Source organism: Excalfactoria chinensis, chromosome 2, assembly GCF_039878825.1.
Source record: "Excalfactoria chinensis isolate bCotChi1 chromosome 2, bCotChi1.hap2, whole genome shotgun sequence".
NCBI lineage: Eukaryota > Metazoa > Chordata > Aves > Galliformes > Phasianidae > Excalfactoria > Excalfactoria chinensis.
In genome coordinates, this window is record NC_092826.1 from 116,022,716 (window position 1) to 116,050,190 (window position 27,475).

General features: G+C 38.4%; 1 protein-coding gene across 3 annotated transcripts in view; it reads right to left on the minus strand.

Moving 5' to 3' along the window:
• CPNE4 (copine 4) overlaps positions 1 to 27,475 on the minus strand; it is a 195,713-nt gene that overhangs the window by 41,884 nt on the left and 126,354 nt on the right. For all 3 annotated transcript variants that reach the window (XM_072328609.1, XM_072328607.1, XM_072328608.1), the window contains one exon: positions 3,682 to 3,780. In XM_072328609.1, the coding sequence (XP_072184710.1) occupies positions 3,682 to 3,780 (99 nt within the window). The remainder of the gene's footprint in view (positions 1 to 3,681; positions 3,781 to 27,475) is intronic.

The following is a 27,475-nucleotide window of genomic DNA, read 5'->3' on the forward strand; positions in this document are numbered from 1 at the left end:
TCGCCAGGACAGGATGTTTTTAGTTTTTCTTCTTCTGACTCAGAATGATAACCATCATGGGAAAAGATATGGTTTGAATCAATAGCAGAAGTTTCCTATGTAAACCTGCAGCTGGGGAACTATGTGAAAACCAGAATGTTTCATGCTTCCTCAGCAAAGGTCAAGCCTCATTCACATTACTGAGGTGGCAGATGTCTCACATAGCTGCACCCTCTTCCAAGCCCTTTGTTGCTCTCTTCAGGGCCACAGGAACTGTTAATCACAGAATATCTTGAGTTAGAATGGACCTTAAAGATCATCTAGTTCCAAACTCCTTATTGTGGGTAGGGCTGCCACCCACTGGATCAAGCTGCCCAGGGCCCCATCTAATCTGGCCTCAAATGTCTCCAGGAATGGGTCATCCACAGCTTCCTTGGGCAACCTGTTCCAGTACTTCAATATCTTCTGAGAAAAGAATTTATTCCTAGCATCTAACCTAAATTTCCCCTCTCTTAGTTTAAAACTGTTCTCCCTTGTCCTATCACTATCAGGTCAGTCTCCTTCCTCTTTAAAAGCTTTCTTGAAGTTCTGGAGAGCCACAATGAAGTCTCCTCAGTGACTTCACCAAGCTAAAACAACCCTAGCTCCCTCTCCTTTTCTTCATAGGAGATTTGCTCTAGCCCTCCAATCATCTCTGTGGAATAGCGGTAGAGACGGTAAGCACAGCAGGGTTTTCTTCTTCCCATCCCTTTCTGTGTGCGTGCATACATGCATGCATCCTTTTTTTTGTAATAAAGGAACAGATTTTTCACTTACATAACTGCTGTACTGCATGAGGATCCAGGTGGTTTCTTTTTCCGCACCTTTTTTTTCCCCAAATCCCTATGGTTTTATCATTAACAGACAATTTTTCCTTTTAATTATGAACAGCTTTAAGAGCCTTTAATTTTTTATAAAGCTTTTCTTGCCTTGTTTTACAATGTTTGGAAAATTAATATTATAAAACTGCCACACACTGAAAAAACAAAAAAAACTAAAAACAAAAACAAAAACCTGTAGTACATATATTTGGAAATAAACCTAAGCATACAATAAACTTTAAGAATTTCACTTAAAAAAATATTGTCACAAAAATTATTGGACTTCTTCTTACTGCGTTTTCTCATGTCAAGATTGTGATGGAGTAAATGATCAATTCTGGCATGGCAGGAGATGCTGAACAGGAGATTTAGAACTGTCTATTTCAGAGGCTATGAAAAAATGTCTTCTAAAATCTCTTCTAAGAAAGATCATCTAACCCTATCTCTTTCCTCACCCATGCATAATTATATTTCTTTGATGTGGCTGTCATTACTAGAAATACTTAACAACTCATCCAGCTGAATATAAATTGCCATCAAGGTTGACTAAACCCTCTTATTCAAAGTAAACACTGTTGTATAAGTTTTTTCTTTGGAGAGAAATAAAACTGAAGAGGAAAGCAACAAATGCAAATCATGTTATGTCATGTTGCACTAAGGATGCTGAGACAAACACACGTGTGTATGGGGCCCACAACCAATGGCATATGTTGACTTTAGCAGCAATAGTTACGATGAATAGTGAAAAAAGGAGAGAGGAAGAGGGAAGGAGAGACAGAAAGAAAGGGGAAAAGAAAAACGAGTGTGGTAATTGCTCTCCAGTGTCCAGTCAGGAAGACAACTGACATGGGCTACTAAATGAAGTACTTTTCTGGTGCAACACATGATTCTCCTGCAATGCCTTCTCCAAAATAACTATACTGTTTTCATCAGGACCTGCTCAGGCTGTCTACTGCCTGTTTTTGACTAATGTGATATTAATGCTGAATGAAGCTCACGTTCATCAAGTGCCAAGAGCCATCTGGAACATGTACGCATGGTTATTTATTTATTTATTTGCATTTTTATATAATATGTAATATCATATGCTATGTTATAGCCATTTTTAAAAGGCTATAACCTACTACCTTATCCATTAAATCTTGTTTTCTTCTATAATAGACTACAAAACAAGGATGAAAAAAGAGATCTGGGCAGAAAGTCTGAGTTTCACACTAGTGGCAATTGTATCCCTTGAGAACCATCTATACCAGGTTTTGCAGGTACAAGCTCATAAAGTAACTGCACAAGAAACACAGAATAAACGCATCAAGGGAGAAATAATGTTGCAACGGCTTAGGACTATGGAGGAGAAATTGTGCATCTGCCATGAAAAGCAGACCATGACATTATAGGTGAAAGGCAGCCTGCAGAATGACAAATGGCAGGCTCTTAGCAATGCAAAGATTCAGACTTACAGCACTGTGCTACACTGACGTATTCCTGGACCATTCTCTGATACTACTCAGTGAATGTATATAGATTAGAATAAGAACTGACCAATGACTATACTAAGTTCTTATCCTTCTGACTGAGTAACTACCCTTTTTGCTACACGGGGATGAGAAGGGTCCGCTGCTTCCACATCAGAATAAAAAATGTATATATCACTTTTCACAGACATTCCTGGTGCTCTGAATGGAAAATCTCTTGTCTTGGCCAACAAGCTGCCCATTTGGAAAGGACTGCAATGCTGTTTTGAAAACGTTTACATTGGAAATATGCACATTCTACCACTTTCACCCTCCTTATATTCCAGCCATAGTCACTTGCACACAAAATTAAGGTGCCATCATAACAGTGATGTTGTTAATGTTATTCTCTCTGGAAATAGTTAACCTTATATTGACTTATTTATTGTAGGTTAATATATGACTGATATGTGTATCAGTGGTATTTTACACACATAAGCAACACACACTAAATGTCTGAACATCAACTAAAGATAACTAGAACAACTAGCATTTCTTGACCTAAGGAACAGCCTGACTGCAACACCTACTAATCATTTTCTGACCCTTTGCTATCTAATGTAAAGCCCAGACAAAGTTTATTAGACATTTCTGTTTAGTTTTGAGGTTACCATGAAACAGTGACTACAAATGTGAGTAGATTAGAAAGACAACATTTTAAATTCCCCCACATAAAATTTCTCAAAACACCTTCAGGGTTAAGAAATAATAAGAAATAACCATTTGTGGAATTATATATGCCAAACCATTTATCATATTCAATAATTACCATCAACTTCAATTTTAAAAGATCAGGCTGACATAAAAAAGGGAAATTATTAATAAGCTAACATTTATTTTCCCTTAGGACTGTAATTTATGAGACATTTAAGAAATCAATTAGGTTCATCCTGATATGTTCAAGTCAGAGCTGGGAGCAATCAGTGCAGCACATGAGAAATAAAGAAAAATGGAGAAAAATGGAGAATAACCCTCATCCAATAAAGGACTATAGGCCAGCTTGGGAATTCTTTGATTACCTTGTACCTATGCTTTACCATAACAGCACAGTACTCAATAGAAAGCATGTGTTAGGCTCAAAGGAAACAAATATTTGCAGAAACACCTGTGAAAAACAGTCTAATTATTTCAGACAGAGAGCTACAAGATAGGCTGCTTTCTGCATTTTTGGATTATAATGTAGTAACATTAAAATATGCAAGAGATAAACAGGGCAACTTTACTTCCAAGGAAAAAAAGAGGCACTGTCATTTGCAGCATAACAGAAATGCATCAGAAACACTGATTCTCAAAGCTTATATACTGACAGTGCTTGAATGGTTTTCACCTACCTGCCTCCCTTCCATTGCCCCTCGCATTTCCTTGAAAGTTGAGCTAAATTCTCCAATGAAGTCATGTTTTCCATTGGAATCCCAGTCCCAAACTATGCACTGGAGAGATATAAAGGAAAAGAAGAGTGCATTTTTCTTCAAATACAAATAAAGCTTTATTAAAAAAAACAGCACAGAAATATGATAAGCATACAATAGAATGTGTTATCTAGAAGAAAATCACCAGTGATATTCAAATCATATTCTTGTCCAGATAAAAATGAAATGACTAGCGGAATCACAACACAGCTTGTAACTGACAGCTATGTATTATAAGTTGGCTGATGAAAGCAAGTTTATATATATGGAAAACAAATCTTTTAGCTGGGTGTAAAAATACAAGATACTATCCATGCGTATTTGCATGTTCATGTTGAAATGGTGTCCAGAATTAGGATCAACATACCTCAGTAAAGTGCTTTATAAATATCAATCACTATTCCCAACACTTGTTGCTGCGGTCATGATGTCACAGAATCATAGAATAGGCTGGGTTGAAAAGGACCACATCTAGTTACAACCCCACTGCTGCGGGCCAGATTGCCAACCATCAGACCAGTCTGCCCACAGCCACATCCAGACTGGTCTTCAAAGCCTCCAGGGATGGGCCATCCACAACCACCCTGGGAAACCAGTTCCAGTGCGTCACCACCCTCTGTATGAAAAACTTCATCCTAATATCTAACCTAAATCTCCCCATCTCAGTTTAAAACCATTCCCCCTTGTCCATGCTGCAGGTGGACAGCCCCCACCAGCCCATGCCACCAGAGGCCCACTCCATCCTGCCTGACGAGAACGTGGGACCTCACATCTTGCATAGCAACTTCCCCTCTGTGGAAGCCATCACCATCATGGAGGCAGAGTTTTACCAACAGGTTTCCTTCATCCAATTGCTCTACAGACCTTCAAGTGTTCAACCCAGAAAGTAAATAGCTCTTGGACTTAGGAGAACATTCAAGTGAACTCCAGACTTGGTGGGGCTCCTTGCTGTTCGCTTGCTTGATTTCTTCTGCTGAGCAATGGAGAGCTCTTGTGCTTCCAGAAGGGTGTCTTTAGGAGCTGTGAGCTCTGTTCTGTTCCTATGCCCATAAAGACACTTTCCCAGGGAATCCCACCCAGCAGCTCCTTGAGCAGCCGGAATTTTGCTCCCCTGAATTTCAGGGTCCTGACTCTACTTCTTGCCAGCCCTGCATTCCTCCAGATCACAAACTCCACCAGGGCACGGTACCGGCAGCCCAGGCTGCCTCCAGTCTTAACCTCTCTAATGCTCTCCTCTGCTGCTCAACAGTGACTAGTAAAGCCAAATCCTGCTGGTAGTCATTCATAAATTCATGCATAAATATGAATATCTCATTGACTTTGAGCTGTGAGAATTTTATTTTTACAGATATGGCTAAATAAAAATCATCTAAGCAAAACAAAATGCATAGCAGTAACTATAAGCTTTGATAAATATCATTTTAAAAACAGGCCCAAAAGCAATAAAGAAGCTTACAATGTTAAAGAACAAAATCCCAAATTCAGTCTCACAGTGTCCCTAGCTAAAGCCTGCATACATTGACAGAGTCAGAAGCCCTTACATCTTGATACCAAATCATTATTTTCCTCATTTTTCTTCACAAGCAGAATTGCCTCAAGGCCATCTCTGCTATCACATGAGGAGTACTGCAGATCTGCATGGGTGTGGGATGAAAGACTGGGTCAGTGGAGTGGTAGAGAAGCTCTCTACTGAAAAAGGCAGGTATGACCTGCATTACTAGTTGTGATGGGGCTGCAACAGTGGGGTACCAGGCTTAGGGACAGTCAATTTTATCAAGCCCCATCTGAGCCAGGCCCAGTGCTTTTAACCCACTGCTGGTGATCGTACAACTTGAGAAGAAGACAGGTTTGCTGCTCAGAGAGTTGTCAGACTGAAGCAAGTTGAAATTTACTTTGTCTAAAGGGCACTCTGAATACACCCTGAAGGGAACTGAATTTGCTGAATCTCATCTGTATCTTGAGAGTCAAGCATGCACTGGTATTAATTTTAGCAAAAAAGACTTGCACATTCACTGGCCTTTTAAGTGTCTTCATTTATTCTGTATAATACAAAGTGGGTATCTAAGCACTGTAGCCAATCCTTTTTCTCTGAATCATCAAACCAGTGGTTTGTAAATGAACTTTGACAGTGTGGGACTCAAAAGAAAGCTTGAGGCATGGGCAAAATGACCAAATTCTTTCAGTACAAGCAAAAGGACAAAAGAACTTTCAAGAGAAAGACTAACAAGAAGTTAACTTAGAAGTGGTTTCTCACACATCACTAACAAACTCCAATAACAGCCAAAAGCCAATAAGCGACTTCTTCTGTACAAGATGTGTGTGTGAGATGCCTTGACTTGATGCAAAGGAAGGTATATATCCTGTATGTCTAAGCCAGTTTACTGAATTTATAATGCTAAGAGCACAGGTACCCCAGTTTCCTTTGTAGAAAGAACACAACACAGGTGGTGATATCAGTAAATTCATAGCCCAGGATTTCTCCAGGTAGTATACCACCACCCACATTATCATTTAGGTTCCTTTTTTATAATGACCGTAGCCTTTTATTGAACTTTCAGCACTGTTCCACTGTTCCTCAGGAAGAGATCTCATCTGATGCAAGTGCAATTTCTCTGACTCATACACAAGATGTGCAGTGCTACAAAGGGCTGCTCACAGGGAAAGAGTCCAAACCTATGTCATATTGCTCCAGATGTTAATCAGCTGAAATGGCTCACTAATCAGGCACAAACCAGGCTCCTGAGCACCCTGTTGCATTATTGTTCTATTACCCAAAATTTTGCTTACTTTTCTTTATGAGGGGAATGTAGAGGAAAACGTCTCCTGATCAAAAAGATATTTTTTCCCAAAGATATGTAGTTCCTTTTTCATTGCTTTGACATCAGTGGCAAGAAGGGGACAGAGGCAGGGAGAACAATTCCTATGTGTGTTTATTTGTAGAGTAAATTTTATACAACAGTAAAATCAAATGAGAAGGGACTTCTGGTTCTGTTGGTGGTTGCATTACCTGGAACATAATTAAGCAATATTTCTATCACTCATAACCTGAGTGAATTCTTTTGATGAGATCTTCATTAAAAATCATTATGTCCTAATTAACAATTGAAATAACAAGAAAGGAAAATGAGAAAAAGTAGATTAGTTCCCACAAAAGAATAAACCTGAAAGTATATGTTTCATACAATTTGAAATGGCTTCATTTTTTCTCTATGTAAAATTCTCTGTTAATATACGTTAGTCAATTTTCATTGAAATTGCTTTCTAAATTTTTCATGAAAAAATGGATTTCAGAAAGGAAGCATGACCTAAAAAGATACTTTTTTCTGTAATGACTATGAAAGTGATTTAAGATCCTAGAGGCAACACTAAGTGAATTATATGCCAAAAATGTCCTAGCAAAATCAATATAAATATGCAAAAAGTATATTTTGAGTAATGATGGCTACTTTTCAATGATGTTTTTGGAAAAATAATTATTTCACCCTGGGGAAAAAAAGCTCACAAACTTTACTGTGAATTTTTCAATGAACGTTACTTTTCAGGTTCTATCTTAATACTCCACTGGAGCACAAACACCAGAATAGACCCACGGTTAATGGAGACCTCCAGGAAAAGGTGCTTTGAAAAATTTTTGCTAGAATTCTGAGTCTTATGAGTAGAGAAAACTCTGACTGCTGATTTCTGCTTAGAATTTTAACTAGAGATGAGCAAAGTTAAATTACATTTAAAATGCCACCCCAAACAGTCTGTTTGTTTCAAGCTTAAGGTTTGATAACATCAGTTTTCAGAAAGCCAGCTGGTACTTTAATCTTTATACTGGCATCATGTAAAAATCAAGCAATGACAGTACTATGTCAGTGCCATTTGCACAATTACAGCTAAGGGATAAAGGGCGCTCTGCAAATACATCCCTTACAACTTCTTTTTTTCAGAGTTTCGCTTTTTTTCATAGAAATTATTTGTTATTTCTCTGAAAAACATTTTTCACACATGAATAATTCTGCATTTCAATCATATGTGGAAAATATTTCTAAAACATACTGGAACACAGTAGTTTTTTATAAAAGCTTGTTCAGACAGACAAAACAAGGAGGGATGCACCTTTGAAAAGCATTCAGCATCAAGACCAGACATAGCAATCAAAGGATTATTTTTCTATGAAATATTTACAAGCTTTTTCTTTTAATACGTAATCCTTTTCTCTAGGTAAACCTTGATGTATTATTTGGCTCTGCCCTCTTACAGGACTCTTAAGCAGACAATTAATAGCGTACTTACACTTTACTAAAGGTCTCATTAATTATGGAGAATTTCTATATATTTGATTCTAAACACTGTTGCATCAGTGCTCGGATAACTGATGAAAGAAGTCAGTCTTCTACCTACTGGTTATAGGCTCAAATTCAGAGAACAAAAACTTCTAACAGTTGAATCCTATGTGGTGGTGGAATATTGATAACTGGAAGGATGGACATCACCCATGCCTACATGGTCCTTCCTCCCTCCCTAAGATATCTGCTGTAGCAGGGAGAGGGAACACTGCTTCAAGATCTCTCAAGAAGCAGTACTACACTGATTGAACCAGCAGATTTGGTAAATAAGGCTATCAAAGAATCCATACTGGTTATCCACACCTTCATTCCTTCAGCTTCCAGACTGAAACTGAACATTTTTACTGAGGAGAGGAAGAGGAAGGGTACATTTCAGGAAGAAAAAAATCTCCTGGATGGATGCAGATGGAAATCTTTCTGATTTTATTTCTACCCAGTTTCTCATCAAGTCTAGATATTGGCAATACTCTCACTACAAAGAGAATTTCTGAGAAAAACTGCATTGGCACTGGAGCTATATCTGCATGGGCTACTCTGGCTTAATTTCCTAGTGTACCTCTGTGTGAGCAAAAACTCCTTTCCACATTTTTAATTTTAGTTCACAAAATATCATTTGGACAACGGTGATGTTCTGTGATTTGATGATGTTAAGGTAAGAAATAAAATAATTTCCAAACTCGGTGTCTCCAACAGAGTAAGACATCTTTGATAATTCAATAGCAAAATTAGAATTTCCTACCTCAGATTTTGACCATATGATCCAAACTCAAACGTTATTTTTTTAAGGTTTAATATTTGTGACATGACTTGAGTCAACAGAGTGGTGTTCCAGTTCTCATTATGAGAGTTAGACTGTGTTTTCACTGAGCAAAACATGTTATGAAGGTTAGTTTTTAATAGGTTGGCAGTGAGCCTCATGACTAAACTCTATCTGGAGGTAGCTCACAGACAGACCATGAAAATGTACTTCCTGAAAATAATCCATTTGATTTTCCCTCAGCCTGCCAGACACTGCAGATTACAGAACGCAGAAGAAGAAAGAACACCAAAAACTAGAAAATTCCCAGTTTTGCAAGCCTGAGTTTATTTGTCCAGCTGTGCTTAAGCTCAAGGTACGAGTACGACTGTTCATGTTGGCACGATTTCTGCTGGCATTACCTTACCACTGACATGAAGAAGTACAGCACTGTAACACCCTCAACCTAAAGTGCTCCACTTAGTTGGGACTAAACTCGGGTGGGTGAGAAGACCAAATGCCCACTCTCCAAAAGAAGGGCAAAAACAGCCAAAAAAAGCAGCAGTTCAAGCACCCAGAGAAGTCCTTTGAATATGCGGTTTCTCAGTCTGATCTGGCTCCAATGCAGATGAGATCCCAGCTCACACACTGCTTGAAAAAACAGATATATCTGTGTGGTGTTCCTTCAGGATCTACAGGATACCTTTGAAGGAAGAAAATTATCTTTGTTCATTAAATGCCTGCAGTCCCTAACTAGGTTACAGGACCACAGTATAGGAAAAGTGGTTTAATTCTGAACACAGATTGTTGTGGGTGGCTTTTCCTTACGCTTCTGTGAAACAACATACAGGCACGGCAAGGGGGAGAAAACAAAATCCTGAGGCAAATGTTAGCGACCTGCAGTAGTTCTATAATCACCCCAAGCTGCAGGTACTGTGAGGTGGTATAAGGCTACAAACAGAAAATCATGTTTGGTTCATTCTTCAGGATCAAAAAACCAAAAATCTCAGAAAAGCCTCACAGAGAAGGTGAAAAAGTCTCAGAAAAAAATAAGCATTTACTTGATCATCAAAGTGATTTTTCTGGAACGGTCCGTCTCAACAGGTTTATTATTTCTTGATAACAAAGTAAACTGCCTGCTGAACCTCCCTGAAGTATATACACCCCATTTGGAATACATCAAAGAAAGGCTTATTATAGGATGCTCTTTATCCGCTATCTATTTGCTCTTCCCCGCTTAGGTATGAGAAAATCTATGCAAAACTTTCAGTACTAAAGCTAAAGCACTTCATGTTACCTTATTTCTGTATTCAAGACATTTCAAGGCTTAATTCTTCATTGCCACATCACAAACTTGGGTTACGTATTGGAGAATAAATGAATTTGGTCTTTTTTGCTTTCTATGGTACTCCTTAGCTTGGGTTTTTTCATCCAAGCTGGACATCACTTAGTTTTCTCTTTTCAATGACTGTGCTTCTCTAACAATTGTAAATAAACTTGTTTTTCATGGCTTATTTCAGATTCCTCTGAAGTTGGGCTCCAGTGAGAACAGACTGTACCAGCAGAAATGAACCAATGACTCTTGCAAGTCTCTCACTGGCTGACGTAAAGTGTTTTTCAGAGCACTGTAGATAAAATAGCTTTTTTTCTATATATATATATAGAAAACATATATATATATATATATGTTTGTGGGGTTTTTTTGTTTTGGTTTGGTTATTTTTTGTTGTTTGTTTTTTTTTCCTCAATTCTTCAAACTGAACTACTCAAAAAACTGGACTAATAGGGAAGAAAGAGCTTACACCCTATACCATTACGCTTGTGCAGCCTTTATGAAGGCAATCTAGAAACAACTTTCAAAGTTACCTTCTTGATTACATTCTTTGTGAGAACTACAGCTTCATTTCTATTGAATTTGAATTAACTGATTCCCAACAATGGACAAGCATAGCATTAGTTAAAATCCCAGCTTTGTTACAGGCATTTGTTAGATGTTTCCTATTAACTTCAACAGGTGCCAGGATTTCATCAGTACCATAGTGCCTTGCTTCTTGACATAGGCAGTGGCAACTGATGTGTATCAAAAGTTAATAGGATTGTACTGTTTTCAGATCCTTTGCCTCTTGACACAGATGGAGACTTGAGACAACGCTCACTTACAGCTTCCCTTGGTTAATGGCAAGTGATTCAATATTCCTTTCCACAAGCTACCACAAATACAACACCCAAGAGAACAGTCAAAACACAAAGAAGAACAGTGTTCATTTGGATCTAAGCTCACGTGAAGTTTGGTTTCAAAATTATCTACCCAGGGGAGAAGAGAGAAAGGAAGGAAAATCCAGTTTTCTACAAAGAGTGGCAGGTCCTCTTACACTACATCAGATGAGTGAGCCATGTGCTATTGACAGCAGCAAGACCAGCCTGAGCATATTTCACTTCTTGCCAAATGAAAAAGGGACCTTTTACAGAACTGCCATTATCACATCCACCTCTCTATACCAAAAGGGATTTGAGCACATTGCCAGTGTCTCAAGCAATGATGAAAAGCCTCACAATGGATATTGTCTCTTCTTGACAGATCACAGTAGGTAAGAAAAAGCAGGGTCATTTTCAAAATCAATTGGTTATAAAATGTAGCTTGTTGACCACCCTTATTTACATTACAAGGGTGTCCAGAAGCCTCAGACACAGATCTTTCACTCTACTTAGTGTGTACAAATGCATCCTAGATACATTCCCCTGAAACAGAGAAATGTGCTAAAAAAAAGTTGAATCATTTGAGGGATGACTTACAACTAGATTTTTAATGACTGCAGGTTTTGGTGGTGAGAAGAAGATAAACAACTACTTTGCAGTCACAGGAATGCTTACGCAACAAAATCCTCAGGATACACAGAAGAAACTGCACAGTTACTAAACAGGTTCAGCATGGACATGAATGCAAACTTAGATTTGCACACTGGCCTAAAAGAAATGTCTATGTAGTTGTATTGCCTACATATTAGACACTGCAATTTCTTTATGTTAAGGGTAAAGAATTCTGTTAATTACAACATTCCTTTTTTTTCCTATTTCCTCATTCAAAACAATGGTAGTAACATATGTGACCCAGAAATTGACTAGTAATTTTTAAGTAGCCTGCTTGTGTTTGAGAAGATTTAGACATTTAACAGATGAGACTGCAGTCTGTAGCAGCTTTCCCCATTATCAACATGTATCTGAGATTCATGCCCATGTAGCAAAGAGTTCCCTGCTCACCTAAAAGGCACTGCTCATCACCAGTGCTCTCTGATATACCTACCGGAGAAGCTGCAGGCACGAGTGAAATTTATCACAATTCATGCGCGATCAATAATCTCTCAGACAGAACAGGAGTTCATCCAGTTCCCATTGTTTACTCTTGGTTCCTAAAATACTCAAATTAGCTTTATTTTGTGCACTGAAAGTCAGCGGATAAAATTCAACCATTGTCTTACATCTAGAGCAGGAAAAGAAGGTGATGACAGTTGGCAGAAGGAGTACAAAATGTTCTTCCCCACCAGAGCAGCACAAATCTGTCCCCAAACACTACTTGCAATAATGAGGACTGTTTATACAAAGTAACTGATTACACTGATCTTTCTGTTGTCAATCAGTAGGGGAGTTAATTACACATGTCTCTTGGATGTCATTGCAAATGAATGACCTGGCAAACAGCACTGGGTTTAATGACCCTGAACTGGTCACTCTATTCAGTGGATGAAACAGCCATACAGGTGGATCTTCCCAGTTTTGGATAATTTATAAAGTAAAGACTGGCAGAGGGCTCAAACACAGAAAGTTTTTAATATAATCTGGACAAGAAATCAATTAGTGAGTGCAAAGGAATTCTGAATGTTTACTAGACAATATTCTAAACCGTGTTTCCTGGGGGAAATAAAAAAAGAAACTGAGATAATCAAATTTCTAGTTTAAGTAGAAAACCAGTGCATAATCCGCTACAACTGACATGGCTAAAATAAAGAGGTTGAGGTTAAAGGTTGAACCTAAGCTTATCTTAAGGGTGAAAGCCTGGGAGAATAAAGGTCTTCTCATATTCACTCACATGCAGGATCTTAAAAACCCATTCTCATGAAACTTCTGAATGTTTTGCATTCATCATGGAAGTCATCAGTGGTTGTAAGGGGTCTCATTTCAGGTTTTGGGTTGTTTGGGTTTTTGTTTGTTTGTTTTGTTTAATTTCAGAATTTTTTAATGTTGTTGTTCCAATATTCAGTTATTTCCCTCACACAAACATACAGGTGCTTCAAGGTGAATCCTCACTATATCTCCCATTACTTCTTGCCCAGATTATATATTTAAAAAGAAAAGCCCGCAGCCTCATTTAGTACTTCTCTCAAGTTTATTTTCTGGTCAGTTTTGGTTTATGTCCTATGTCAAGCGTAGCGTTGAATTAATCTCCTTCACAGACACTGAAAACATCTCAGTGCAGAATCTAAGCCACTGCACTGCCACAGGCTCCCTCAGCAACGCATCATCAAAGATTTCCAGTAAGAGTTATATTATGATCATAACACGGTGTCTGGATCTTTCAAAGGAGATTATATGCCAGCTAAATAGCAGATATTTTCCTGTTTCTTGGAAGCTTACAAGCTAAAAGCATGGAACAGACAGTAACAGTCTTGATACGTAGTACTGCTTTTACATAATTATTCAGATCGCTGTTTTTTTGTATACACACAGTAATGTAATTTCTGCTTTTAATTCCTGTTCTAGGTAGAAAACAAACAGATTACGCTAACTGCCTGCCTAAAAGTAAGCACACTTCCTTTGTCTATTTGTTTTCATCTCATATCCATTCCAGCGTTTTACAAATATTTCCCTTTATTAGGAGTTCTCACAAACTACTCCTTACTCTCTTCGTTTGCCTCTTCCCATAAGAACACTTATAAGGCTACATGCCACATGGTGGCGTGGAAACTTGAGAGTAAGCTCGCAGGGAGAGCTGGCACATGGACAGGGCGCTCCTTTGTTTCCAATCACTACATCTGTTTCCAGCATCTTCTAAGAATCGGGAAGGAGCAGTCTGGAAACCCATGGTGCCCAGCACCACAGCTATACTATGTGACTAGCAGACCTGAAGGTTTTAGCATAGCATAGTGCAGCACAGAACAGTCAGACTGAACATACAAAGACCATCAGGTACAGCTGCCTGACCACGCCAGTGCTAACCAAAAGCTAAGGCATGTTATTGAGGACATTGTGCATGTGCAAACAGTAATATGACAGTTTGTCAGCACAAGGACCACTTCTCAGATTCAGGATGGGATTGAAGCTTGCTGCAGAAAACCCTGCTACAACTTCAAGTGCTGCTGCTGCAGCTGGAATGTGCCAAAACACTCCTTCAAAGGCCAAGAGAGATGACCCCATTCACTGGCCTGATTCCAACATGAGCAATTATATCTAACATCTCCTCAAGCCCTGCAAGTCAGCCTGCAGCAGCATTATTTGTTGCTTTCTGCCGTGGGCTGTCACAGAGCATTTCTGCATGCTCTTGAGGAGATGCCATGTTCACCTCAGAGGTGGATGCCCACCAGCCATGGGTGATACCTTGCAAGACTTTTCTAATTACCATGCTGAATAGCCAAAGTCCTTCACTGCATATGGTTCTATCAACATTTCTCATGAGTTTAATTAAATCTAGGTGTACTTGAAGACTACTAGGCTGTAAAGAGCAACTTAAAATACTTCCATGGTCAAATGGCACATAAGAATAAAATGGAGGTGTTGTACATACCTGCTCATTTTCTATGCCCTTCTTTCCACTTCAAATCAGTAATCAGGCTATGCAGGAACTACAAGATCAAACAAAAGGAAGTGGCTGCCTGCCTGTGAAACTTCTCTAGAAAGCTAAGCTCTATTGTTGTAATCCAAATAAATGGTTAGAAGTCACAGTGCTTAGCTATCTAGGTACCCTCTCTGAATAAACAATCAGGGACTTAGGTTGCTTAAACGACCAAAATTACAGAACAAATAATTGGAGGTGAATAAAAAGAGGCCTCATTAAAACTGAGCTGATAATTCATTTTGTAATGTCAACAGTTTGTCAGATTAATGTGCAATTTCCTTTACGTTCAAGAAAATGATGTAGGTATGGACATTCTTTCATTACTCTGCTAGGTGTGTTATAAAACTATCATTAAAATAATTACTAATGGAAGAAGAAAGCGAATCAAACATTTAATTTCATGTAATTATAACCCCTATTTCTTTCTAATGTGGGTGATTTATCTCACTGTGATTAAAGGACATGAGGACGTTTAAATAAAACAAGTATCTGTATCAATAGGGTAGCTATTAAACAATCACGTTCCAGTAAAATAAAAGACCCTACACAGAGAAGAATATTCAGGCAGAATAAAGGGATTTGTCTAGCATGTCAGCAGATATTCTCTGAAGACACCCACAAAGAAAAGTCATTGGGAAAAAAAATCAAAGAAATAAATAAGAAATTCACCCTACTAAACTACCACATCCGGAACTAACAAGATTTTGGAATATTTTTCCTGCTTCATCACGATCCTTCTCCCAGTTTCCCAAACCACGCAGTATGTTTCCACATTGTATAAGTCATCCCTTTTCAGGGAGATATTCCCCTACATATACGTAAAGCACACATTGCTCTCTCTTTAACGAAAGTAAAATGAACAAAGAAAAACCACCGAAAACCACGCTAAGCTCCACATACTAAAGTCATAATAATAAAGAATTCCTAATAGAATATTCAATAGTTGAACATCCCATGGCACAGAGAGGGATGATTTCCCATGAAAAAAAAATAAAAGAGAGGGAGAAAAAAAAGCCCACAGACAGATGAGAAATACACAAAAGAAAAACAGAAACCAATCATTCTGATCATACCCCATCAATAAGAAGAAAAAATCTCTCAGATTCAAACATGGTTCATCCAGGGCCCAGGTTTACCATGTTTGTGTTGAGTGCACAGACTGAAATTTGCCATGAAGTGTGCCAGCACACTCAATATCATACAGAGCTGCAGAGAGTAACGATACTGAGTTTTATCAGATGCCTCTGACAACAGTTAGATGATTTTGGTGTCATTAACTTCATTTTCAAGGCAAAGTGTGAGAAAATTAAGCTCTTACTATGGTAATAAAAATAAAGCATGCTTCTTAAAACGTGGTGGCTTCTACAAATGACTGATTACTCTCATCCTTCATGTCACTGCTCAATGCTTTTGTTACTGTGAACCACATTATCTGAAACCACTTGTGTAAGACTCTGGACTGCAGGTGGCACCATTATGTCATTATGAAACGGAACAACATTAGTCTTGAGACAAGTAGGCAGCACAGAGGAGTCTAACCTACTTAGCAGTGTACTCTATGCACTATGAATATAAAGTATCCAATCTAATACCAGTCATATATAGCAAAAACAATTCTCTCTAAGGCAAAGATTAGGAGGCATCATCTGATGCAGACTGTCAACACTGGCGGAAGTAAATGGAGATGTAGCAGTTACACCAGCTGAGAACTTGTCTCACTGACCTTGAATGGCATTTGGATACGGCTCTTGGAAGGCACATCTGGGAAAAAAAAAAAGCAAACTTGCAAGCAATCTGCAAGTGTGAGGTCTTCGTCTTTAAAAAAAAAACAACTGGCCAGCAGTAAAGCAATGGACAAGTCTTCACAGTACAGTCAAATCTACTATGGATTGTGACAAAATGAAGGACATGATGACAGCTCCATGTTACACAGAAGAAGTATGCCCTACGAGGACAGACTGAAGGAACTGGGGCTGTTTAGTCTGGGGAAGAGGGAGCTGGAGGGAGACCTTATTGCTTTCTTCAAATACCTGAAAGGTGATTACAGCAAGAGCAGCATTGGTCTTTTCTCACTGCTGACAGGTGACAGAATGAGGGGAAATGGCCTCAAGTTGCACCAGGGTAAGATTAGGTTGGATATCAGGTAAAACTTCTTTACAGAAAGCGTTGTTAAGCACTGGAATAGGCTCCCCAGGGAGGTGGTTGAGTCACCATCCCTGGATGTGTTTACAAACCGTTTGGATGTGGTGCTCAGGGACATGATTTAGCTGAGGGTTGTTAGGTAGGGTACTACGGTTAGGTTGTGGCAGCTCTGCAGTCAGCTTAGGCTTGTCTACACCTTTCACTTGCATGCAGAGAAATATTTCTAATTTGTGATGACTCCACTGTGTACAGAAACGCAAGATTCCCAGGAGACTTCCAGCTTCTGTGGAGAGCTCCAAGACAGGTGCAAGCTAGACAATCAGCACACAAGGGGTACAGCAGACAAAGCATTCATTTCCACTGGGAGTACACCAGCAAGCCAGCAATTACCCTCAGTATCTCTCAATTTTCTGCAGTATCACTGGGAGCATTTTTGTAAGTAATAGCTGTCAGTCTCTCTGTAAGCTATCCCCCACCTACCAGTTTGATCAATTATTCCATGGCTATGTAAGTTCTCCCAGAGAGACCCCCTTTGGCTGTAGTAAAAAATAGTGTTGCTGAGCAGTCAGTCAGTTAACAGTCAAGATATTAAGGTGAAGCTGAGTTTCAGTGGGGACTCAAAAGTGAAAAGATTAAATCCAGGGCAGAATCTCTCAGGAAATACAAAAGAAAGATAGGTAAGCAGTCTTTCATATGAGCAGGTCTGAGAGTTCTCAAGGCTGATAGAAACCTGTATTCCAGACAGGGCAACATTGTACAGGACTGAAATTTCTCTATTTTTAGGTCATATACTTTTCTTTCTGACTATGCACATAGTACTGTTAGGCTGAATTCCAGTAGTGTATGAAGAGCTGGCACAGTCATTAATGGAGAATCAAATAATTGAAAACATAAATAGGAATCGGAAAGCTCATTTTGATGACATCATGTAATTTCAGTACTGCATAATGCAAGCATGAGGTGAAATTAAATAGGAAATTTGCAGAAAAATGTCAACTTGTTATCTGTAAGTCTCAACATATTACTGCTGCATTTAGTTGGAAAACATATGTACAAAATGGTTTGTATTCAGAAATAACCCATAGGTACCTGGGCACATGATGAAGTGTCTGAAACTTGCAGAATAATTTGGGAGAGTTTTTGTGCATTGTTATTCATCTGCTAAAATAAAAACTGACTGAGTCCTTTCCATACATGCTAAAGAAGCAGCTGTTGCCCCTTCTGAAAGGAAACACGATTTTAAGCATTGCAGACTCCTCATGTAATATTTCAATTGCATTCCTTCATAAGTGAACACTCATAAGGTCCTGCTTGATACATTTGTCTTTTATAGCATTTGTAAATACTGAACATTTTCCTAATGACAGCAGGTGGGAAAAGGTTTCTGTCTCCCTGGAGAACTTTTGGGATCACAGAAGACTCCTTCATCTGTATTAGGACAAACATAAGACTGCTCACATTTCTCCTATGGATTGAGTGGTGGAATAGAAGTAGTGCTTCCGCCTTGAAGGTATAGCACTTTTTGCTTTGACTTCCCACTCCATGTTCTCCTTTTCGGTGACAGACTTTAGCTCCTGTACTGATGGATATTTGAGGCTTTTGCTTGGTGTTTCTCGTATTATTCTCTGTTGAACCTGTTTGCCTTCACATAAATCTTTAAATATTTATTAAGGCAAAGTTTTGAACCTGAATTTCCCACATCAAAGGAGAGCATTTAAAAATCAGATGATAGCATCAACATTTCTCTTGTTCACTCCCTCTAATCCAATTATACAATCTAGATCTGCTTCAATAGAAAAGAATGGCAAAATAAGCTCGTAATTAGCCAATGACATGTATTCAGATGGGTTTTCCACATCTCATCGAGATGTTCTCACTCTTGTAGTGCTAGTCATTCTCCATCTTTCTCATTCTAACCAGAAATTCCAGTATAGTTCTCAAGGACAGCTTTTGTCAGAACAGGTGTATTACCATGATTTTTCAGACACAGTTAAGCCAATCTCTTCCAACACACAATCATCTACAGAAAACATCTATTCCTGTTTAACAGCCATCTTACAGCCCTGCTACTGAATGTCAAGAAGTGCAGCAGCAGTGCTCCCTTGTTCTATCACTGATCCACTATGTGATCTCTATCAAATTCTTTAGGCACACATTATCAACCTTTCAATCTGCTGGCAATAGAAAAAAACAGACTTAATGTGCACCCTCTTGCCTGTGCTGCTTCTGTGTTTAACCAGAAGTGCAATGTCATTTGTTCCAGGTATCATTATATTTTATTGTTTGACATCCTGGAGTCTTGCAAGTGTACCTCAGCTCACGTTATGCAAAATAGCTTAGTTCTTGTCCTGACGAGAAAAAGTTTGAAAACCTGAAGAGTAGGTAATAAATAATATATAAAATATAATGCTTTTATTTCAGTTTTGTAACTTCCTGAGAACAGATTCATTATTTTGAACTGTGGTGCTCGGCAGTATTATTATATGAGGTAATGAAAGAGTCTGGGCTCTACTTTCTCTAGATCCAGGATGTTATTAATTCTCTTCACATTACAAATGTATAAAACAATTCATTGTAAAGTGTTTCAAAATCCTTGAAGGAAATGTCCTGAATAGATTCAGAATATTAAATTTATTAACTAAATGTGTTAAGGAAAGATATTAGTTCCACCAATTCAAACTGTAAAATAAAGAAATAACCTTTAATAAACACACGAGAAAGCAAGAAAAAAAAAAAAAGGAATAGTTCTTTCAGTGATTGTGTCTCTAATCTTTCATCCACTTACATAAAAATGGCTGTTTATTACCAGGAGATACCAGCTGAAGTAATAAAATCAAATGCTGTTAACAGAAGTGTCTTTTACTGATACTGATACTGATATGCTCGCTCACACTGTGTTAGATTTGATCTTTGTGACAGACTGAAAAATAGTATAGGAATTAAGCACAAAAATTAATTGGTCTCTACCATGGACAGCAATCCTTACCTCTGTTTTTTAAAATCAAACAAATCAATTGACTTAACTGCCAAATTACTACAGCAAGGGTCTATATCTATCTATTTATCTATCTATCTATCTAGTCTCTCTATATATTTATATCTAGACAAGATAATATAGGTAAGATACAAGAAATAACTTCAAAAGCCACAATCTTTCATCCATACTTCGTGATTTTGATTTCTCCACCTTAAGGTCCTTCAAGAGATCTATGGGAATTTACCTTCTGAAAATTCACATTTTTATAGATTTCCTACAGTTAGATGCACAAAAATACTTGGCTTTAAAAAAAATAATAATAATTAAAAAAAAATTCTCTAAGGCATTTCATTTAAAAGTTCTTGAATCAGTCATTGAGGTCAATGGTTTCAGCTAACTGCCATTCATCAAAGAGAAATACTGTTAACAAAATCATTTGAATTCAAAGTGTTAAGGTCCCTTCCAGTCTAAATTATTCCACAATCCTGATCTGTAGGCATCTAATCTGAAATGTTAGCAGAAGGCCAAGTATTTAATTTTTTCCAAGATTCCTGAAACTCAGAGAGGACTATTATCCAATGCCTCGGTACAGACCCAGGCTTGAAGAATACCTGCGATCCAAATCCAGTTCAGAAAGCCTTTTTATGGTATATGTCACTTCACTGGTATATACTTATTTCTGGGCTGTTTTAAAATGAAAAAGGCAATGTTTCAGAGTGGCTATCGGGAAGATACTCTTCACTGTGAGGGTGGTGAGGTACTGGCACAGGTTGCCCACAGAAACTGTGGGTACTCCATCCCAGGGGGTGTTCGAGGCCATGCTGGATGGGGCTTTGGGCCATCTGTTCAAATGTAAGTGACCCTGTCTATGGCAGAGGAGTTGAAACAGGTGGTCTTTAAGATCAATTTCAAACCAAACCATTCTTTGATTATATATTTCTCCTGTTTGGATAAGTGATTGTTCTGCTTCAGCTATCAGTGTAGAGGAAAAGAAGGAAAAACAAAGAAGTTATACTTGGATTTGTACTTGCTCTAAAGCAGGCTTGATACAAAACTCAATATGACATAGGAACAAGGTCCATTACGGATATTAAAATCAAGTTACTTTTCACAGGTCAGGATTCACCTGTCTTTCATTATGTGAAATGTAACAGTCACTCCTGACCACTGTGAAATGGATAGAATAATTAAGCTCCTTTTTGGAAATCACTAAGGAACAATGGAGACTTCAGATAAGAATCAGACTCATGTCATCTCTCAGAAAAAACTAGCTTGACAAAAAGGATTCTTGCTGAGATTCCTCTGGAAAGCATTTCATGAGATAAGCAGAGATAAGAAGAGGGATAACAGAGAAGACAAAGTGAGAAGAAGCACAGGAAAGCCAAATACAATGCCACAAAATCAGAAAGTATGAGTAAAGAAACTGCTGTTTCTTAACTGTTGTGTTCAGGGTAACAAGACTGCGCATTTTCTTTCAAACATAAACAAAGAAATAAAGGAAATAGTCTTCATCAGAATCACACCCGAGTTCTGAAACAAATGCCCTTCTCTGATGTGTTGAAGTATAGCAATCACAATGCACTGGAGATGGGTTGAAAGACAGAGAGAAGCAGAAAGAAAGCATTTTATTTCAGAGGAATTCTCTATCTGGTACAGAGGAGATAGAGAAAATACACAGATTGGCCTTTTCCCAACTACCTCTTTTTTAATACATAAAAAGTCCAGAGCAGGAAAGGCACTAAAGAATTACTATTTGCATAGCAATGCCACATGAAAAATTGATTCTCAAGGAGGAGAAGCTTCAGGCAGCTTGTTCAGCCTTTAGGAAATCTGACTGGAGTATAAAAGAAGCCACGTATTAAGCTGTTTGTCTAAACTCCAAACACAGTTAATTTCAAAATAAGCCTGTTCATGTTCACTGAATTAAGGAATTTCTGCTCATTTATGGTTATTTTTCTCCACTGTAAGAAGTAACAGTAAACAGAACATGCAGCTGCTCCTTGCAGGGCTGCAACATTCACTTTAATATCAATCTCCTGCAGATAAAAACAGTATTTTTATCACAAAATCAATGGTAGTATATCTTCTTCAGTCCTACTCCAAACTTTCAGGGTATTTTAGGATTTCCAGAATATACTCGAGATACTTCATCCAAAAAAAATATACCACAGGGAGGTAACCAAAATGACTAATTGGTGGTCGCCAATCCTATACAGCATCTGGAAAATACAGATCTTGTTCAAAATGGATTCCTCCTACATTTGCTTTTCTACTAACTGCTATGGTGCATCAAGCACCTCAGCAAAGGTGCTTACTACACAGGGCCTGTCCTTCAGCCACATCAGCTTGAGCTCAGAGTCTCCAGCCTCCTTGCACGGGAACAGAACACTGCACTCAGTGGTGACTGCAAAACACAGTGAACAAGCTCCTTTTTGATCCAAAGCAATTACAAAAAAAAACTAAAGAACAGAAAAAAAAACCCCACAGAACAAAAAACCACCAACAAACCAAAAACCGCTGAAGGTCACTGGTTTTCATTTCCCAGTTTTTAAAACGGAAAGGACAAAAAGGAAGAGAAATAAATGTGATCTATGAAATGCTGCCTGGAGTAGAAAAAATTAGCATTTGTTTTTAAATGTACTTATGTGATGAAACTGGCAAATGGATTCAGCTGAATCAAACCGAAGGTTTTTGTGAAAAAACATTGGGATGAAGATTCTGACAAACTCTGCTTGAAGCCACATGTTTATGCTGCCTTTGGGAGGTAAATGTTAACCACAAGATGGAATGAGCAGAGGGTATGGCTGAAAAAGTGCAAACACACTGCCGTCCTGAGGCTCTCCCTTGGCACAGCACTGTGTTGGCACAAATAGGTCATTCTTGTGGAACTGCTACTGTAGGGCTCTGCTGCAGACTTGCACAGGTATATCTCTCTTTACAGAGCATCAGATGGAAGTATACAACTATAAGTCACAAAAAGACCCAGCATCACTTGTGAATTTTGTGTACCCTTAAAGATACAGGAAAACATTTCTGAAAAATGACTGATAAGCCTGGATGTTTCCAAGGAGTGTGACTTGCGCACTGCTGAGATACTGTAACAGTGGATATCCCATAAGCAGTATGAAGTGACAGACAGAGAAATATGGAAGGTGAAGGAAGGAGGTCAGAGGATACTCTCTTTTCTTTCTTAGCCCCCATTAACGAAATAATGCTTACTAAAAGTTTTATCATTTCATTTCTCTCAGTTCTGGCAAACAAATAAGTAGGCAAAGCTTTCTGTACTAAAAATACACCTGTGTTTTGCAGAATTCACTGGTATCGGTAGCACTGTGAAAGTTCACTGCAATCTGCACCTGCAGCTGGAGGAAACACAACCTACATCACAACTATCACAAGCAGAACTGATTCGCATACCAGGCTCTGCAAATGCCATGCTCCTTGAAAGACAAACACTATATACACATAAACAAATATGTGTATATATGTACCACAGGCAAACCTATGTACGCCTTTTATGCTGTAGACTGCTGTAATGTAATGTACTGTGGTGAGAATACACGGTTATAAAGAAAACCCCACCCCCTTTTCTTAAATGAAGAGCTTGTTTATAGATGACTGAGAAAGGCTATTTTCCCTTCCCTGAACTTCACCTTTTACCTCTTAAGCTCATGTCAATATCTATCCTACAACTGTTCTATGTTGTGATGATAGCAAGCCTATTGCTGTTCCCACCACAATGAGTTACACTGTGGAGATCAGAATGATGTGCTGCTTTCTATATGAAGGCAGGAAATTAACAGCCAAAGAAATCAGCAGAAGGAGCTGTATACTGGCTGAAAGGTAGATTAGCCCCTTATTCCTGTATCATTAAAGATCAAAGGAGAGAACTCAAATGTCAACAACTTTACAAGTACATGCTTCAAAGCAGCCAGGAAAACAGAAGCAAGTCAACCTAGAAGAGCATTCCAAGAACATTACATTACTAAGCTTCTGTATATATTTTTTTGCAAGTCACCTTAAAGCCATGTAGTGTTAAGGATTTAAAGCTCTTAAGGAGACTATGGGTTCAAGTGCTGTGAACAAACAAATTTAGGCAGCTAAAAATCACAATTGTAGATTTTAAAATGTGTATGAGATGATTAAAAGCACAAGTTAGTGACTTTTAATTATTTTGTGCAAGTTTTCCATATTCATAAGTCTGTGTGGAGAAGCACAAACTGCATTCTGATGAAGCACATCATTATCTCACACTCCAACACCACTTCTGTACAGCACAAGACGCGGTCTCAGGGATAGGAAATAAAGTAACACTGCAGTAAAATCACAGTTTCAAATGCCCACAGTAATCCTGGGGGATGTTGCTATCAGAATATAAATCTTAACTACGTGTGGTATCTTCTGCTCCACTCTGACCAACCACTCTGCTTTACCACTACTGTCCAGAGCTGGTAAATGTATTCTTCAGAGCCGCATGAATTTTCCATACCCATCCCAGCATGGGGAATGGCCAGAGTCAGGCCAATGCTTCTGCTTCCCTCACTGCAGCCAGCCTGGCCAAGTGTCAGAGCAGAAATAACGGGCTGAGGCCATTGTGAGTCACAGGAGAGGCATGATGGAAGAAGGGACAAACTGTAGTAGAATAATCTCATCCTTGAAGTAACCTAAGAAGGTGTACAGTTTTCTCACTGCTCTCAGGACAGCTACAAGGTGAACTCCCTCATGGCAGGATGCTGGGGGAGACCACCCCAGAAGATGCCTTCCCAACAGGAACCATTCTCTAATCTGTTGGCATTCTACTAACTTACTTTTTTAGCGCCAATATCATGAAATGTTTAAGCGATAACTTTCAGCAGTACACAACTATTTTATTAGCATTTACCACAATTCTGCAGTAATGTTTTTCCTCTTCCCAGGGATATCCCTTTTATTCACAAACGGTTGTTAGTATTGCAGACAAAATGCCCTTGAAATATGACAATAGGCAATTTTTTTTACTCCGAGGTGGCCATGAGTCCATGTTTTGGTGCAGTTCTAACAAAGTACTCCTTTCGCTATTTTGAAGTGCAGAATCTGAAACACTGTTTTCTTTGGTTGTTACTGTGAATTGTGGCTGCCTAATGTCAGCAGCCTACTTTTTAATTAGTCTGTTATAATAAAGCCTGCTTTTCCAGACATCTAGTCATCAGATTTTCAGATGCTTTGCTTGCGACTAGAAATGGATTCATTAAAATCCAGCAAGAGCTGATACTGAACAGGGATTCTGTTGTGATGGCAGCATTTTCCCGAAAAATGAGTAAGCTAATGTAGAAAAGAAACAAATGCAGAAGGCTGTGCACATGTAATCTGGATCAGGACAAGTGCTTGGAGGTATCCAGCACAATCTCCTATGCTGTACTGGAGGTGTCCCAGAATATCAAATCACTGGGCGGACAAACTGGGCACACTTGAGATCCAAATCATCTGTTCAACTTTTAGCATTTCATGATGTTTTATCCAAGGGAAAGAAACCATGCACCATGACATACCATTGCTGTGAATATGCACAGTTTCTGAAAGGATTAATCTCTAGTCACCCAATACTCTTTCAGACTATCATCAGCACTTATATTTCACCTTGAAAGGCACAAGCCCAGTTGTGCAAAAGTGTTCACCATAAGAAAATATTAAAACTGCACGGCACCGATACATCTTTCTATTAGATGCTACACGTATAGAAAAAGACTATATAAAGCAAGAACAAGATACTTACATCTTTATTTTATCATATTCTCCCAGCAGTCCCCAGTTTTACTCCTAAAACTGGAGAGAGAGGCTGATATACAGGGTTAACAGCCACCCGATGCAATAATCTTTCACTGAACCCTGCCTCAAGCTCTAGAGGTGACAAACTACTATGGCAAAAATTACCCTGGTATGTTTTAGCAGTACTAACACAGAAGCCAAAACCACCCATCTTAGATGCTGACATCTCTGATACCAAGAGCCTGAGGTTCTCCCAGTATTACCACAAGGAGGACCATGGCCAGCTAAGTGCTTCCTCTGGGGAGTACTACAGAGCATAGCTATTGAGCGTTTTTAAAGTCATTTTGAGTTCTAACAGACAAGGTGAAAATGTTTCATTTAGTTTTGGTAGGGTACATAAAGCACTTTCATTATACAATCAAGCTTCATCCATTATGTAAGGTTTATATACAACTATGTACAGTCTACAAATTTAATATAGTCATCCAGCTGGGAAGAAATGTTTCTGGCAAAGGGAAAAAGAGCAGATCTGTAAGTTATTTTATCAGAACACATAGCAGCAGTGATCAGAACCCGGAAGGGTTAAATACATATTTTCAGTGTGACATAAAGTTCCCTCTGCTCATGTAACTTTTGTACACTGAGAAATCACCTACAATATTAAAGTTTAGACACACTTAACAGCAATTTCTGCCCTAACACTGCCCAGAGTATTGCAAACATCAATTTATAATTAGGTCCCTGAAGATACTTGCAGTATTTTTTTAAACAAACATACCATTTTGTCTTGAATTTGACCCTGCCATCTTCCCTGAGAATACTCCTACTTCAAATAAACAGATTTTATTACCTGCAAAGTGCAACCTTTATTTATTTATTTATTTTTGTGGTAGTATGTTAGCATAGAAACTATATTCTACTTAAGAGTAGAATTCAAAGGTAAACTATTTAAGTTGTGCAAATTGTTCATAGCAAGAAATACATTTATTACATAGTTTAGTAACAAGAGAGTCTCTTTGGGTGTGAAAATTTCAATATGTTCAGTAAAAAAAGGCATCTGAAAAGAAACCAAGGGTCCTTACAATTCGGTTTTGTGTCAGCAGCCACTGTGCTGCTTTGCTACTTTATGAGTCTGCAATGAGACTGTCTGGAAATTCTTTTTTTTTTTTTTTTTTTTTTTTTCCCTGTCAAAACAAAGTAATGAAAAAAAAGAATATGAAAAAGTGGTTACACTTTCATTTTTTCTCATTTTTAATATAATGACATTCTTCAGGTGACATGGGAAAGTGTTCTGTAGACAGAAAAGTGTGAGATTCATTGATTTTCCTTAGCATATTGAGCTCTTTAAAACTCTCTCACTACAGCATTCAGCTGCTCTAGAGGGTTACAGCTAAGCCTAAATCCTGTTTCAGTGAAAGAAGAGCTTCATTTTACTATTTTAATTCAAAATGGTAGCACTTGTTCCCAAACTTCTGCAGTAAGAAGCTGCGCAGATAATACTGGTATGGTGTTCAGTGCCTTATCAACAGAGTGATTTGAAAACTGAGAAGAATATAGAGGTCACTGAATTCAACAGCACCTCCTATGTCCCCACCCTCTAGCATGGAACTGATGATCATTATAGCACTTTGCTTTGTCTCATTTTAAATGGTCCCAGGGATGGGATTCCCTATGTCCCTGTGAAGGACTGGATTACATCCATGGATGTAATTACTCCATGGGAGTCTCTCATGTATGGGAGCCTGTTTCATTCCAGGGAGTTAACGTTCACTTTCAAAGACAGCTCAAGAGATGAGAGGGATCAGATGGCTTTAAAACATTCCTCATATTGGTGACTTTCATAGCAAGGCTGATGAAAATTGTATTTGCCTTGGGATAGAGCCACAGAGGCAGTACACGGCTGGAAGAAAGCTCACAGTAAACACAATGTATAAATTATTTGGATGAAAAAGAAAAGA